Source organism: Meleagris gallopavo, chromosome 16 (genome assembly GCF_000146605.3).
Source record: "Meleagris gallopavo isolate NT-WF06-2002-E0010 breed Aviagen turkey brand Nicholas breeding stock chromosome 16, Turkey_5.1, whole genome shotgun sequence".
Classification (NCBI taxonomy): Eukaryota; Metazoa; Chordata; class Aves; order Galliformes; family Phasianidae; genus Meleagris; species Meleagris gallopavo.
Genome location: NC_015026.2, coordinates 7,463,160 through 7,479,580, shown reverse-complemented (window position 1 = coordinate 7,479,580; position 16,421 = coordinate 7,463,160). Strand labels below are relative to the sequence as shown.

At 39.5% G+C, this 16,421-nt stretch overlaps 2 protein-coding genes across 2 annotated transcripts; one reads left to right on the top strand and one right to left on the bottom strand.

Moving 5' to 3' along the window:
• The first annotated feature begins 841 nt into the window (after positions 1-841).
• MEIOB (meiosis specific with OB-fold) lies at positions 842-13,510 on the top strand. The gene is made up of 14 exons (XM_031555786.1): positions 842-1,199; positions 2,357-2,432; positions 6,008-6,065; positions 7,105-7,236; positions 7,989-8,061; positions 8,656-8,851; positions 9,351-9,451; positions 10,566-10,618; positions 10,711-10,806; positions 11,236-11,337; positions 11,818-11,971; positions 12,340-12,523; positions 12,924-13,010; positions 13,388-13,510. The coding sequence occupies exons 2-14, from the start codon at positions 2,364-2,366 to the stop codon at positions 13,508-13,510; spliced, it is 1,428 nt and encodes a 475-aa protein (XP_031411646.1). The 5' UTR covers positions 842-1,199; positions 2,357-2,363.
• Positions 13,511-13,776: 266 nt separating this feature from the next.
• Positions 13,777-16,404, bottom strand: FAHD1 (fumarylacetoacetate hydrolase domain containing 1). Its single transcript, XM_003210649.4, has one exon. It carries the CDS (start codon positions 16,213-16,215, stop codon positions 15,544-15,546), a length of 672 nt encoding a protein of 223 aa, XP_003210697.1. The 5' UTR covers positions 16,216-16,404; the 3' UTR covers positions 13,777-15,543.
• Positions 16,405-16,421: the final 17 nt, after the last annotated feature.

Here is a 16,421-nt window from a genome sequence, read left to right as displayed (position 1 = left end):
GTGACCTTGAGGCCATGAAATCACTGATCAAGAGTAGCATTTTTTTTATGATACAGAAGTGAAGAGCATCGATTTTTAAAAATGTATAATTTTATAATACAATATAAATGATCAAAATGGCCCACTTAAGTTCTCTCTACAGCCTGAAAACCCAGGAGCGGTATGTGTAAATCGATACATTGCCTTAGTGCAAAAATCCCAATTCATTTATGAAAGGCAGACTGCATTTTTTTTTGTTTGTTTGTTTGTTTGTTTTAGAGCTACCACACATATGAAAAAAGAAAAACAACAGCACAATAAGCAGAGAATGATTCTTCCAGAGCTTTCTGAAATTTGCTTGGGCTTGGTGGCGTTTCGTGTGTTTTGCACTGCAGCAGAAAAGGGCTGATTTTCATCTGCTGGGCATCTTCAGTGAGGGCACACTGCAGGGTGCAGGGGTGTGGAGGTATGCTGGGCACAGCTCTTGGGTCACAGTGTTTGTAAATAAGCCTGCTAAGTGGAACTGCAGCTCTGCACCCTCAGCCCTGGGTTGCATGCTGAGCTCACTGACTGCAGCTGAAGCTGACAGCACTGTGCTCAGGTCTGAGCCTCTTTGGTCAGGTAGGTGAAAACCGTCAGCCTGAGGCTCTCCGTTTCGGTGTTTCTTGGCTTTGTCTTGGCAGCTGTTCCTGGAGGCCAGGGTTAGTGCCTGCTGCACAGCAGCTCAGCAGCCCTCGCAGCCAGCTTGTCTTTTTCCCGCCTTTGGCGCCCAACGCCATTTTGTCTCTCAGTTCTCTCAGGGCGGCCCATTCCACTCTTGGATTTCTGTTTCTCTCTCCACACCTGTGGGCAGCAGGTGAGGTCAGTGCTCTTCCTGCCCAGCTCCCCAGCCCTGGCAGTGTGGGGGCAGCAGCCACGTGTTGCTCAGAGCAGGGCAGGGAGGGAGGGCAATGGTGGGCCCACACAAGGAAGATCTCTGCAGCATTGAGCTCTGAAGGTGCCAGCTCCTCTGCTGCCAGACACCAGTTTGGGATGGGTGGTAGTGCCAAAGGTTTCAGTGTTTTTAATTTATTCTGAATTCCATCTTGTCTTTTTTCTCAGAAGAAGATCTGACCCTGAGCAGGTGCTGACAGTTCCCTCTGCAGAGCTCGGGGCTCAGCTCCCGCCTCTGAGGAGAGGATAAATTGGTACAACAGGGCACTGCTGCTCCGCTGGTCAGGGTCTGTAGTGTTTTAAATCTTTAATTGCCTCTCTGATTGTCCTTTGATGCATATGCTCCCAGTGATTCCCAGCTGACTCACTTGTGGTGTGAGGGATAGCATTCAACAGTGTTGAAATGCTCTAGAGATGGGAACACCGACATGCCTTGGAGGGATAGTTGACTTTACTACATTAGCGAACATGAATTCTTCCATGTAATGGGTGTAGGTTTGAGTGTCACGCTGCCGAGTGGTTTTTATAAAGCAAATTTTAAGTAACTTTCTGTGGGAGTCTTTTTTTAGAGAAATCACTTCATAATCTCTGAGAACTGCTTACATTCTATAAAGTAGAATCTGCCTGCTTTTCTAGCAGATAGATCATTGTGCCAACGACAGACGAAGTGCTTAGCAATTCTCACACAGGGTGCCAGGTGCACAGATACCAAATCCATTGAAGACTTGTGCTAAAAAAGAACAGACATCCCCTGAGAACATCAGCAGTTCCCCAGTATTAAAGGTTATTTAAATTTGGATGGCTTGATGGTTCTTTTTATATAAAAAAAGAAGTAGGATCTGACAACCGTTTGATAAATATCACTAACGTCTCTGAACATACATGGAACTGAAATAAAGAAAGGCATTCAGGCAGGCTAACAAGTAACCACAGCCCAACTTTGGTATAAATGGAGAAGACTTGGGTAGCTCACAGGAACGCAACGTTAAGTTGGCAGTCTGAAAATGTTTTAAAGTAGTTTAATGTTAAATTAAAAAAAAACTCAACTGAGGTGGTTTTCAGTGCAACACTTATATTTCGTCCCACATAAATGGCCTTCTATATAATGAGCTGCCTTAATAAGTTCAGTCGGACTTCCCAGACAGGAGAAAGAAGGTAAATATTTTTCAGAGGCTTGTGCTAATGGAATTATTTAATGCTTTGAAAAAAATTACGTTTGTGTGAGAAAAACAGATAGCAGTAAAATTTATAACTATTCCTTAGCCAAATGCCAACAATAAAGGATTGTTTTACTTCAGACAGCTTGAAATACTTTTTATTGAAAAAGTGCTATTTAGGCCAAAACATTTGTGTTAAAAATCTGCTTGTTATTCCTCCTATGAATAGTTTTAAATGATTTATTTAGATCTTTTTAAAAATCTAAATTAATTTTCTCGAATTACAGATAAAGAATGGCTTATTCCAGTTCAACACGGGACTTTGTTGCCCTTTCAGATCTGCATCCAAATCTTGCTCGTCCTGTAAGTCTCACTGACATAGTACTTTTGTTCTCAAGTGAAATTGTATATGACTGTATTATATTACTGCAAAATTATGTAATTGATGTGTATTTAGATACTAATAGCATTAGTATAATTGTTAGATATAAAGTACCTTATTTTCTTTGTGTATAAACCAGGAAAATGAAAATTGATGCTGTTGTTGTCCATAGTATGTGGATACCACAACTATAGATATTGACTAGACAACTCAGTGTCTGAAAGAATCTGAGGCTTCTTTGTAATGTTTTAAATGGATGCAGAATTAGTAAAGCATGTACAGAGTCAGTATTATGCAGTCACAATACATCTGTAACCTACAATAGTCTTTCACTGCAAGCTATGAACATAAGGCCCAGTCCTGAAGTTTTTACTTGTGTGCTCAATCCCTCTGAGCTAACTAATGTAGTCCTTAATTATTCACACAAAAAACTCTTGTTGAATGGTATGGTGTTTTAACGGGATAAAAATCTCACAATTATATCTCAGATAGGACTGTTTCTGTTTCTTTAGAACAAAAAGCACGTTTTGCAGTTGTCAGGCTGTTAAAGGAGCTAAAAACTTTGCTTGTGGGAGTACAGAAGTGTAGGATGAACCATAAAGTAAACTTGGCAAACAGGAGAGGTTTGTACTTGGTAGTTTCATGCAGATGTTTGAATGTCTGTATGATTTTCTTTTGTTTGTTTGTTCCTGACACAAATGAGAACAATCTTCCCAGGAGCAAGAGCTTTACAAAGGAGTGTGCTGTGTAACTCATTCGTTTTCTCTTTTGGATTTCAGATGGTTGAATTATAACTAGAGAGTCTGGGACCCAGTTTTTTTATTCTTTTCTATCCACAATCATGTTTTAAAACAGGAGGGAGAAGGCTACAATGCTCCCTCTGCAATGTCTCCCACCCTTCACTCTGTCTAGCCCACAAGTTATAATGTCTGTTGAGGGTTTGATGCTGCAGGAAGCTAACATCTGGAGAATAAAACAGAGAAGCTACACTTCCACGTGGATACCATGTTACAGCTGCATCTCTCCATGCAGCAAGAAGTAGATGCGTGCCTACAGAGCTGTACAGTAGAAGATCTGATGTGTTGTGAAAAGCTGAAAATAAGCTTTCCTATTCCCACAGTTTTTTATTTGGAGGGGGACAGTTTAGCCCTTTGTTCCTTTTAAGAAGAACAATTGTTTTCATTAGACAAATGAAACAGAAATCAGAGAAGAGAGATGAACAAGGGAGGAGAGTTTTAGAAGCTCTCGCAGTGGCATTGTATGCTCTTTTCAACTTTTTAGAAACTCCTGTTCTCCAACAAAATTAATTTAGTCTGTCACTCAGCAGTACTAGCAAATACAGGGATTCACTGACTTGGTTAAAAACTTTTGTTTGTACAAATAAGACCATTATTGAGTATTGCAGTTAGCAAATGTACAGGAATACAGTATTTTTAGTAAGGTAGCTTACCAGTATCTTAAGATAGACTCATCAGTATGTATCTAAATCCTATAATTTTTCACTTTGCAGCTTATTTTTTAAAAGTAAAATAGATGGAGCTGTAATAAACTTGCAGTGTTGTAATGCTGTAGTGTCATGATTTGGTCGAGCAGTCTCAAGCACTGCCCTGCCAAAAAAGGCAGCATGCCCTACTCCTTAGTGCCAGGCATGTTCCACTCCTCCTCTTTTGGCAAAAGCAATGCTTGTACAGTTGCACAATAAATTGATCAAGGAAATGATCTCTGGAAGTTTTTATGCCCTCTTGCACCCTCCTTTCCCTCAATAGTTTTCAGCCAGATCACTTCCTTTTGTTAGCTTGCTGTGCAGGCTTTGTACTAATAAGAGAACAATGAATATATTTATATATAGTGGAGACCTCTTTTGGAAACTGCAGATTTACATGAGCACAGTTCGTGTGTGAAAAGTCATCCCAAATATCAGTTCTTCAAACCAGCAGTGTGATGGAGTGTGTACTGTAGTCAGATTTAACTGAAATGTTGTTTTGTTTTTTTTTTTTCTTAAGAAGCAAATCCAAAAATAGAAAAGTAAAATTCTAATCTAAATCACCATATCTTGTAGATAGATAGAAAATATTCATTACAGAAAGGCTGGAAGAAGTAGGATGTTACACTGCCTGCATCCTTCTAGTGAGTTTGTGTCCATCAGGATGGGATAACACAGTGACCTTGCTCCATCTAGTGATTCAAAGTACACAGGGATCACGAGACTAGATTTTTGAGTGCATATGGGTGTTGTATGTTTGTAGTGAGGTCAGTCAGATTGCAGTGTTTTATGAATAGGTGCAAAATTCAGTGTGTGTTGCTTATTAAATTGCTCAACTGTCCCATGCTAATTGACTGCTGTGGTTCCACTGCTGGGACAAGGAAGTTGTGGAGTGCAGCAGGTAAGTTCACATGTGTGATGTGAAAGAGATATGGTGCACTTAATGGTTTCATTCCTTTCATTCAATTCATCCCTTTTGGAGTTTATAGCAATTAGGGTAATCTTTTGAGAAATAAATGTGTAATGCAGGTTTATTAAAGTCAGAAGTGGAAGATAGCTCTGTAGCCTCAGGGTCTTTTGTCTTTCCACCTCTCTCTTTTTGCTATATTATAATGACATTCTCCTCTTCCAGTCTTCGTTACCAGACAAAGTTGCCAGAAGCACTTCTGTGCTCTTTTCTCACACTGAAGCCTTTAAAAAGTAATTACACAGATTAATATATATTATTGTATATTATTCCACAATATTCTACATCAACATAGTATAAAATGTGGTATTTCTGTAATCCTTACTAAAAAAAGAGTCTGAAACTACTGCTTGTCATGCTTTTCTGGGCCACTCACTGTGTTTTTACCTGTGTTCAACACAGTAAGTTGTTCACGGCTCAGGACATCTTTCTTGTTGTGTGAGTGTTCCTAGCAGTTTTGTTCTGCAGTTAGACTGGGCTGCTTTACCATAATAAGCAAAAGTTTAGCAAAGCAGAGTAAGATGCATTTTGTCTTCATAATCAAAAAATGTTTATTGCCTAAGGTCTCATTGTGGCCATTTGAAAGAGACAAAGCACCTGTAGAAATGTATGTTGTTAAGATGAGGATGGCATAAATGGCCATCCCTGTGGGTGTGCAAGTGTGCATCTCTGTGGTGACAGCAGGGATAACAGTGGATGTTTAATGGTGAAATAAATTCTGTCCAGCCTTTTCCCTTTAGTGGATTTAAGGAGATATGAGGCCTCTGCACAAAGCATGAAATGACAATATTACTGCCTACCTGAAGAGATGATACCACAAACAGGCAGAATTATGAATGATTTTGGGTGAATTTTTGTCCACTCGTTGCCTTTACAAACAGAAACAGATGTAATTTGTTTAATATCTTTAATCACATTTTTTAAAGTAACATTGTATGTTTATGCTTTAGTCCTTTGTTCATGTGGTACTGTGGAATAAATAGATTAAAGTGATTACCAGTCAGAAATATGCTTATTATCATCAGTAGAGTACAAGACCATGAAATCTAATTCATCATATACATCTGTGTTTAATACTCTTATTCTATAATCTTTTTATTTTTTAGAATGTAATCGGTGTGGTTATTGGAAAAACAGATGTCAGAGGCTTTCCAGACAGAAAAAGTAGAGTATTTCAAAACCTTTCTTACTTCATTCTGTTATGTGGTATACTTTGGCATGTTTGACTGAAATCGATATTTAAATGATAAACAGACCTCTTAGTCCAAAGTGTATAGAATAGAAATGCCCCCCAAAGTCGTGGGGGTGGGAAGCAAGTGGAAAGAGAGCAGTATTAGTTTGGCTAAACGGTATCAGTTAGAATCCATACTGAAAAACTCCAGCATGGAAGTATTTCAGGGTCTGAAGAAGACAGTATCAAACTGAACACACTGCTACCACGAATACTGCTGGTGCTGATTATGGTTTGTTCCTATTCATTCTCTCAGAGAAATATTGAGGGCCTTTCTTAAGGAGTGAAACAAGTAATTTATGGTCTGAGCAATACCAAATCAATATTATTGTATATTCATAAAGAAAAAAAATTGGGAATAATACATTGATAATACACAGTTAATTGGATAATGAAACAATGTACCTACAGCTTGGGGACAACGCAGACTCTGCTAGGAAGCATCTGGCTGCAGCTATTCCAGCTCTGTGCAAAGTGCTCAGTTATTCTCCCCATATTGCCACTGTGCTGAGCCAGCCTGCTGTCTGTCATGAGGTTCTCACACATGGGCACAGCCCTCTGAAGGCTGTCTACCCCCCAGAATAATTTTGTTAGTACATACACTTACTCACAATCTTGCCTGATAATGTGTTTGTCAACACCTAAGATGACTGCTTTGAATCTAACCACCTCCAGTTCTTTGATTTCTTTTGCATTAGATTGTTAGGCTTCTGTGGTGCTGTTAAGTGATACCTGGATGCGGACACTAAGTTAGAGGTACCGCTATAGGGATGGCAGCCCATTGCAACCATCAGTGTGTTTACCGACAAGTCTGCTGACCTCTAGTGGTATTCTCCACATTGCTGATAGTGGTTCTCTGACAGAATCTAGCAAAACCCTGTAGCAATAGTTTTTATACATGTATTCTAGAATCGAGCCTAGTTGAAACCAAGGTTTGCCAGTGAATGCTAACAGTAGTGTTTGTTTTTGCAGACATTGGGTCTGAAAGATACACATTCAGTTTCACTATCCGTGATTCACCGTCTCATTTTATTAATGTCAATTCTTGGGGCAGAGAAGAATATATCAGATCGCTTTCAGAAAGCTTTAGAGTTGGTGACTGTGGTAAGTTGGAGTTCATTCTTAATATGTTTCTGTTTGAATGTGTTTTTGTTTTTTCCCCCGTAAATCAGTGTTATGTATTTGTGGTTTTACTATATTTTCCTCAGAGGACATGGAAAGCAGTTTAATTGGAAACAAATTGTTCAGATACGTTCAGTATGAAGAGGAGTGAAATAAGATCTGTACGTTTTAAATTCAAAACCAGTAAATGTGTCAACAAAAAGACCAAATACAAACCCACTGAATGCAGCCACCCACATCTCACCTATGGTTAAATGGATCTAAATTCTTACACTACATTATTATAAATTATGAAAAATAAATTCTGCAAAGTAGTTCAGTGTTTTTCTTTGCCTTCATTACTCATAGGTATTAATATGATTGTTCATTAAAAAAAAGAAAACAAGAAAAACCTTCAATTTATTTACAGTCTGTGTTTTCATATCATTAATAAAAAGACTGCTGGCCACGGTACAGTGTTTGGATAAAAGCTGTGACTATGAAGCCTGTGCACACAGCAAATTTTAGTTATTTTGTTTCCATTAAATTTCTTGAGGACTCCTGTGGGACTCTGGCTATAATGCAAGCTGTATGGCCAGATAATGTTTTCAGAATGGAAACATTTAACAGAAGCTGTTGCACATGTATGTTCTTTTCCATTCCTACCTGGGAAACAATTATATTTTTAAAGCTCCTTCTCTTTACATGCATTCGTATTCAGTGTTTTAACTTAACTCACTGCTGTTTGATTGTAGTTACAATTGAAAATCCTTTAGTCCAGTCAAAGGAAGGAGAAAAGGAAGAAAAATTCAACCCCGTAACTCCGAGGTAAATGTACAGTGTAGACTGGTAGCTCTTTCCAGAAGATCAGCTCCTTTCATTGCCAGCTCATTGCAGCAGCTTGCTATTGGTAGAAGCAGTGGTCAAATAATCTCAAAGTAAAATATATTTTTCATTACACAAATTTTTATTTTTATTACAGCTTTGCCATGAAATAATAAAAATAATAAAGGTATAAAGTCATAGGTCAATTTCTTTTGAAAACCTGCTACCAAGTCCAGTCTGACTGTAGTAGTCTCACTATGTCACAATGCCAGTTACCTGCATTACAGCCATTTCAGAACTTATTTCATTTTTCTTTATTGATAAGAAATGAAAGATTTAAAAATACATATTCTACATTGCTGTCTGGATTTCCAGTTCTATATAAGCATTCAGTACACAATCATAAATCTTCTGTAAGAGGAAAGTTCTAGATTTATATTTAAAAATTACTGAAACACTGAAATATGTATCTATCTTTAAGGAAAATGATTTTTCCCCATGAACTGAATCAACATTCTAGACTGTTAATGAATTAGTTAAGTGAAATGTTAATTGATGTTTGTTTTGTGTGTATGTGTGTGTGTGCCTACTATGTAGTTGCTACAAATTACTGATCAGTGAAAATCATTCAGTTGTCAAAACCTCTTCATGCTATGAAATGGACACCAAACTACTTTCTCTGCTGCACCTGCCTGTCAAGGACCCTCAGGATTATTATTCACTGGGTGATATCACTGCAAATGGACAGAGCCTTGATGGAAGAATTCTTAATGTGCTTGCAGCTGTAATGTCAGTAAGTTGAGGTGCCATCAGAGACTGGTGTTCTTCTTCTTAGCAGGGGTAACTGCATTGCCTTAAGTGTGAGTACTGATTTTTGGACTCAGTGAGTGGGATCACTGTTGTTTAGGTTGGCAGTGATTTCAACTGATTTGAAGTCTGAGCTACTTGAAGTTTTCATCTACAACACAAGGGAGGAAATGAAGGGAATGGAAATGTTCTAAATAGTCTTTTTGAAGTCATGCACGTGAAAGCAGTAGATAACTTGCAAATATATAAACTGCTGATTTTTATAAAATAAAATGTGTCTCTCTATCTTGAAGTACAATTACTGCTGTTAGTATATATAATTTTATAACAACCTATACCTATAGGTGGATAGGTTTTATTTAGCTATGTATAGTTCCTCCCTCCCCCCACTTTTAAAGTCACCTGTTAAGTTTTAGGTTATCACTTTATACTCCTAAACACTGAGAGTGTCACTTCTTACATATTGCTCCTCTGTCTTTTTAAAGGTTGGTGAGCCAAAGTATTTTATAACTTCAGACAAAAGGAAAGGTCAGAGGTGTGAAGTAAAACTCTATGATGAAACAGAGATGTCGTTTCCAATAATATGGTAAAATATGTTTTAATTTACTAAAATACATTCATGTAACAGTGGGTAAAGAATTAAATGCATACTGCTTATGATATTGTCTTAAATGCTTTGTTATTTGTGTGGTAACAGTGATGAGGCAGCAATACACGTTAAACAGACTTTAAAAAGTCTCCATGGAGTAACCTGACATGTCTAGTTGTATGACTTACAGACTGCTAGCTAACAGATGGCAAAATGAAGGTCAGTTCCAAATAGTTGTATTTTTTTTAATTCAGAATTTTGCACTTATTCAGGACGTGGCACTTAAAAGTTCGTTCACTTCTACCACAAACTAGTGAGGGGAAAAAAAAGAGGAATATCCTTCATTTCTAAAGCCAAACAGGATTAAGAAGTGGAGAGGAGATAGGTGTGGTTTTTAGGAAGTCCTTGAGCAATGAATGACATGATAGTGAAGACATTTCAGAGGCCATCGGTGAAGAGTTGGCTGAGCAATGCCAGGTGAAAAGAGCTGAAATCTTTCTGTAGGGATTAATTAAAAACAGAACAAAGCTGTGCTTTGCCAGTACTCTTGCCGTCCAAACTTAAGAGGAACTGCATGAGATTTTATCAAGGGACCTAACCATTAAATCATCATTGTTGAGGGCTACTACTGACCTCACTCTAGTCTTATTCACAATTTACAAGGATTCCAGTGTTGGAAAGCTGGCTGAACATCTGCTCTAGTTATGTCAGCAAACAACTTGTTCCCAGAGAAAAAGCTCAGATGATAAGCAGCTACTTTCTCTCTGATTTGCTTTAGTTGGAAATTACTCGATGCTCAGCTTTGAGATACATGCAGTATTTTTCCAGGTGTGATGTATATTTTGAACAGTCTAATAGCCCTTTATTTTATCTTACTTGGCATGGGATTAAACAGGGACTGTATTGGGCCATACTTAAAGCATCCTGGCTGACTGTGAACAAAATGCATGTGGATAAACACAGTATTTCATTTTGTTTGCATGTGCATGTAATGAGGGAATTGTTCTCTTTGAGCAATTTAGTTATAACTGTATTATTTAATCTATTTTGTACTTAAAAGCACTAGTGCTTTTTCAGAAATGTTCTGACACATTAACTTCTTTTGGTTTAGTTGGGATAATGAATCTATCCAGCTTGCACAGAGTTGGATCCCACGAGAAACAGGTATAAATTTGTTTTTCTGTTTTTTTTTTTTCCCCTGTAGTTCCTAATGCAATCTGTATTCTAAAGTAACAGATTTTTTATTTTATGCCCAGTAATATTTGCATCAGATGTGAGAGTAAATTTTGACAAATTCAGGAACTGTATGACTGCAACTGTGATATCAAAGACCATTATTACAACTAATCCAGGTAAGAGCTGTTGACAAGTCATTTTAATATTAGTAATCACTACAGATAAGAAAGCATGAGTGAATTTGTTGGAGGTCTGACTTCTACCAGTTTGCCTCAGAAAGCTTCCTGTTCCTTGTCTGCTATATAGTGACCAAGCTTTTGGCTTCCACAATACTATTATGTGTCTATCTGTCTGTCTATCTATCTAATCTAAGCAGCCTTCATACATTTCACTGTATGAATGAAGCATACATTCTACTGTAAATGGTTAAAAGAAAACAAGAGAAATGCATTTCTTGGCCAATTCCAAGAGGCATGCTGTTGGTTCTACCTGAACTAAAAAAGTTATACAATTTTTGATCTATCTGTGTATTACAGATATTCATTACTTAAAAATGAATTTTTCTTTTTTTTGTTTTTGTTTTTGTTTTTGTTTTCTCTCCCAAGAAACTGCAGAAGCAAATATTCTCTTCAGCTTCATAAGAGAGAGTGCACAATCAGGAGCTTTGCATGATAAAATGGAGGAGCAATCGAAAGAGTCCATTAACTGTAAGCGTGGATCCAAACACTTTGATTTTATAAAATAGATAAAGTCGTTTCATGGTGCAGCTCAAATGTCAAGTTCATAATCTTTTTAGAAAGTAAACCGTAGCCTGGCTGCACACTTCAAGTCTGGACTGGTAACAGGGCTGTTCCTTGAGTTATCACTGATGTATTTCACACTTAGTGACTATGCAAGTGTGTGGCCTGACATGCTCTTTCTGGCTTAAGTAAGAAAAACTGCAAGTTTTGGTCAAAAACTCATTTTGGGGAGATACAAATATTAAGTATGAGATTTTCTTGATTTTACTATTTATTTTTCTTCCTTCCCTTCCCCCTCCCCCCCCCCCCAAAATGACGAGCCTTCTCCAAAAGGAAGACGTGCACTGCTTTTCTGATGCTTTTGATCATCTCTTCTTAAGGTCCTTTTCATGTTGCTGCTCTTCTGTGTTGTTTCTTCTTAGACTCACATGTCTTTTAAATTTGTAGTGGAGACTATAGTTGATGTTTATACTGTGAAGCAGCTGAAAGAAAGAGCTTTGCAGAGTGATGGAAAACCTGAACCAGTGTTTGGCATTATTTATGGTTACATTTCCATGCTGGACATTGATGATAATGTATCTAAAGTTATTCGCAACAGATGGTAAGCAACTGTTTCTTCTAAATTTGTGTTTTAAAAGTGTTTTCTTCTTCTTCCTCTGACCCAAATTAGATAGAATAGTATTTAGTCTAGTTCTGGACAAAAATAAAGCTGCTCTAGCAGTTGGCATCTGAATTTCTGTTGCACAGAACTTACAGCATCAGCAAGGAAGAGGAGCTGGCTTTATGAAGGACTTTCTGGTCCTGGAGGAAGGAAAGAGAAAGAGATTTTTTTTTTCTCACATGGACTTGAAAGTGCAGATGATGATTTTATTTTTTTTTTTAAGAGTCTCTTGGGAAATCTCAGCCTAAAGAACAGGCTCAAGCAAGAAGGAATTACATGCATGCACTACTTACCTTTCTGTGTTTCAGTTCAGTGTGTCGTTTTGTGGCGAACGAAGCGTCAAACACATGCACCTTCTGTGGTGACATCTCTTCAGATTCAAAGTCAACCTTTGTGAGCTTTGACATCCTTGTTGATCTGACAGATCATACAGGCACTCTTTATTCTTGTTACCTCTCTGACTGCATAGCTGAGGAAACCTTAGGCTGCACTGTAAGTAGCAATAAATGAGGCTGTTCTTATCTTGCTCCGCAGCTCAGATGAAATGAAACTTACAAATACCTCTAACTGTTCTTTATATGTACACGTTCTTCATATACACATCAGTAAAAATGTAGAAGTCATTGGCTGCTAGTAAGAAGAAACTTATTAAATGTAAGAGTGAATACCCTATTCAGAAAACTACTTTAGCTGATCAACACTTCCCAGAGAATATGGTAGCAATTCCCTACAACTCATTGTGATTTATCTGTCTATGTACATATATCAAAGACTATGTTAAAATTGAAAAGTACAGTTTAGAAATGCCTTAAATCCTCTTTTCATCATCGTTTTATTGCGGAGATGTTACAGCTATGTGCTGAAGTGTTCTGTCGTGTCATGTTATTAACAGGTCCAGGAGTTCCTCACTCTACCAGAAGGCAAGAGGACTGCATTGAAATGGCAACTTCTTCTAGAACGGAGCAAGATTTATTTTAAAGTTGGTATCTAATGGAAAACAGCTACTGTTTTAAATTATTATTAGGTAGTATGTTTAATACTGAAAAATTCCATGTCAATTCTGCTGAACTTTTCAAAATAAGCATCAGTTTTTGTACATATTTAGAATATTCCAATATGCTTTACACTATATTGGATTCCTTTTTTTCATAGAACTGCCTATTTCAGGATAACCCTAAGCTGATTCCCTGTTTTAAAACTTACTCTTCTTAGCAAAACTGTTCGTAGTCTTCAATCTACTCCACCCTTTGCTTCTGCTTTCAGGAAAGCATTTTACTTTGGTAGTAACAGATACATAACATAATATCTGTTCATTGATACAGCAGTAAAAACAAAATCCTTTATTCATTTTTGCAGATTACCTTGTCACCCAATTGGAGAACTGGTTTGAAAGCAAATATACTCTCATGCAAACTAGCGAATCCTACAGAGGCAAGTCAGAGCCTGCTGGGAAAGAAGCTGCACCACGTGGCTCGGTAACAGCTGGGAAAAGGCCATCTATTCACTATATTTTTAGAGTAGAAGGTTGCTGACATCGTATTTTGCTAAGGAATATGCATTACTACTTGTTGTAATTGGGCTTCTGTGGTGATGTTTTTAAGATGATTATACTTTGAAAAGTGTAGGAGGTCCACAGCCTAAAAGTTAGTTCTACTGAATTCAACCCTTTAGAAGGGAGGTGGAAGCCTTCTTCACTCAGTTTGGGAAATATGGGAAAGTTTTGAAAAATCAGAAATGACAATTAGTACAAGACAGATCTCTTGAACTTTATTTTTTAACTGCTATCCGATTGTTGTGCTACTTCTGCGTTACTTAAGTAAATAAAGGCCCACTTTCAAATACTGATGCGTTTGTGGTATATGTTGGTGAGTCCAAACACAAAGCTTTTGGCAACTGCAGAGGCAAGCAATGGGAATAGCAAAGATTTCTGCAAGTCTCTTTTCTCCAGGGCAGACTAAGTTTTCTTAGAACAGAGTAATCAGTTAGCAGGGACGTCTGCCAATCAAATATTCAGGCTAAGACTGTAGGTGGCAGACATGACAAGAATACTCTCCAGCATAGATGTTCTTGGCTGAACATAAAGAACCCAGGTACGTACATTTCCCCATTCTCCAGGGGTTGGTTTGTTTGTTAATCTATTTCTATGTTAGTTGATTTCCATCAGTTCTCATTTTCAAAGCATACGAGGGGCACTTTGACCTCTATAAGCCAGGGGCTTATTCAGATGTAACGGCTAAATGCTGTGTTTCAGCTGGCCTCAGTTCCTTAGGCCATAGTATTTATAATTACAAGGCCTCATCAAACAAAGACCTTTTACATGTGCTTTTAAGCCACTGACTGAAGCTAAAATGCAGCAATCTGCAATGTACACTTTGGCAGGATTAGTGCTTGGTGGAGGTGGTGTTGTGGGGGCATGCACAGCTGTTGTTCCTAAGGATACCTTCAAAAGAAATGTGAAAAGCAGCTACATCCTTCTTTAAGCACACTGCCTCAAAGCTCATACATTTGCAAAATATAATCCTAAATCTTGGAAATAAAACCGCTGAAATGAGTCCCTCCCAACACACAAATCTGCTCTTTGAGAATGTACAACTTTCAAAATGGTGGCCTACTGTAAAAATTACAGTTAAAACCACCAAATATCTACAGTTTTATGCATTATTGTCTGTAATGATAAAAACATATGCAGCACTTTCTAGACTCCTTTCTCATAAGCTTTCTTGTGTTACATTGCACTTCTTTCCTACTGCAGCTCCCAGTGATGACAAGGAGCCACTGCTGGCTCCGCAGCCAGGAGTGAGCACCTCTCACTGCTGCCTGATCACCCATGAGAAAGCCCCTGGAGCACCCCAAGCTGGAAAGACCCCGTGTTGACAGTCACCAGAGCACACAGCTGCACACCCTGGGTAGATTCCAGTCCTCAGGTTAAACTTTTATTTTTCCTTGTGTGCATTCTTGCTACTTTACTGCACCTGTGCAAGGAATCCAAGTGTGGGTGGGACACAGAAGCCTTCCTATCAATGAGGAGTACCACATGGACAGCTGCAGGCCTTACCAAGACCACAATCGCTTTCTGTACGTCACCATTTTAATACTTCAGTTCTTATGTTTATTTTGAGACAGTACACTGGCAAAGCTCAAAGCATGAACAGAAAAGCACGCAGTGACCATCCTGCGGCTGTATTTCCTGCTGTTTTCATTTCCCCAGCACAGCTGAATACAAAGTTCCAAGATACAGTTTAGGTATTAACCAGCCACCCCATCTGAGTTGGACTCTTGGACTAAGCTCAGCTTTACAGCCTCTCTGGAGGCTGAAGCTCCATGGGAACGGGGTTGTTTTAGCCACCGGTCTTCATGAGTTACAGTATAGCTTTGATAACTAGGAGTCCAGGAGATTCTTAGGCCATGTAAATTTAACACACAGGACAGTGGGTGCGGTGTGTCTCTTTGTTCGCTCAGCGTTCCCCAAAAGGCTCCTCCTCTGCAGACAGAGGTCCCAGCCCAGCTGCTGGTTAGGACCGGCGTGTTTGCTGGGCAACCTTGAACCGCATGGACAGGATGTCACCTATCCCTGCCTCTATCTCATCATCTTCTTGTACAGACCCGACTCCGCTGGGAGATCCTGTCAGAATCAAATCTCCTTCTTCCAGGGTGATGATTTCACTGATGTAGCTGATCAGGTGCGGGATAGAGAAGATCATAGATGAGGTCTCTCCCTCCTGCCTCAACTGTCCATTCACCTTCAGCCAGATCTTCAGCTTGTGAGGGTCTGGGATCTTCTCCTTCGGCACAAATTCACTGACCGGGCACGAGGTGCTGAAGGCCTTGGCCAAGGTCCAGGGCAAACCCTTCTTTTTGCACTCTTTCTGCGTGTCCCTAGCGGTCATGTCCAGGCACAGGGCATAGCCTGCCACGTGCTCCATAGCAGCCTCCTGGGACACGGCCTGGGTTCTCTTCCCGATCACCACCCCCAGCTCCACTTCGTGGTGCAGATCGGTGCAGTAGTAGGGCCGGAGGATGGGCGAGCCTTCCCGCAGGTAAGCCGAAGAGGGCTTGAGGAAGAAGAGCGGCTCGGCGGGCAGCGCGTTCCCCATCTCCTTGGCGTGCTCGGCGTAGTTGCGCCCCACGCAGACGATATTCTTGCCCCACTCCCAGAAGCGTGCCAGGGACCTGGAGGAAGCCATCAGCCCCGCCCGCTCCTCCTCCGGGTGCCCTTGGGCCGCCCTTGCCGTACCGGAGGCGCAAACCCCGCCGAGCTCGGCGCTCCTCCTCCGACCCCGCTCTCCTTCCTTCCTTCCTTCCTGCTGCCTTTCGCTCCCACCCCCAGACAGGCGTGAGCCTCCTTACCCAGCCCCTCTGAGCCGGGTTAGCGAATCGCTTGGCTGCAAAA

What these genes read in the sequence shown, in the direction of transcription:
- FAHD1 (XM_003210649.4), bottom strand. Translation starts at nt 16,215, where the DNA reads ATGGCTTCCTCCAGGTCCCTGGCACGCTTCTGGGAGTGGGGCAAGAAT.
- MEIOB (XM_031555786.1), top strand. Translation starts at nt 2,364, where the DNA reads ATGGCTTATTCCAGTTCAACACGGGACTTTGTTGCCCTTTCAGATCTG. An exon ending in AGGCTTTCCAGACAGAAAAA is followed by an intron (nt 6,066 to 7,104) that starts GTAGAGTATTTC and finishes TTGTTTTTGCAG; the next exon opens with ACATTGGGTCTGAAAGATAC. An exon ending in CTTTAGAGTTGGTGACTGTG is followed by an intron (nt 7,237 to 7,988) that starts GTAAGTTGGAGT and finishes GTTTGATTGTAG; the next exon opens with TTACAATTGAAAATCCTTTA.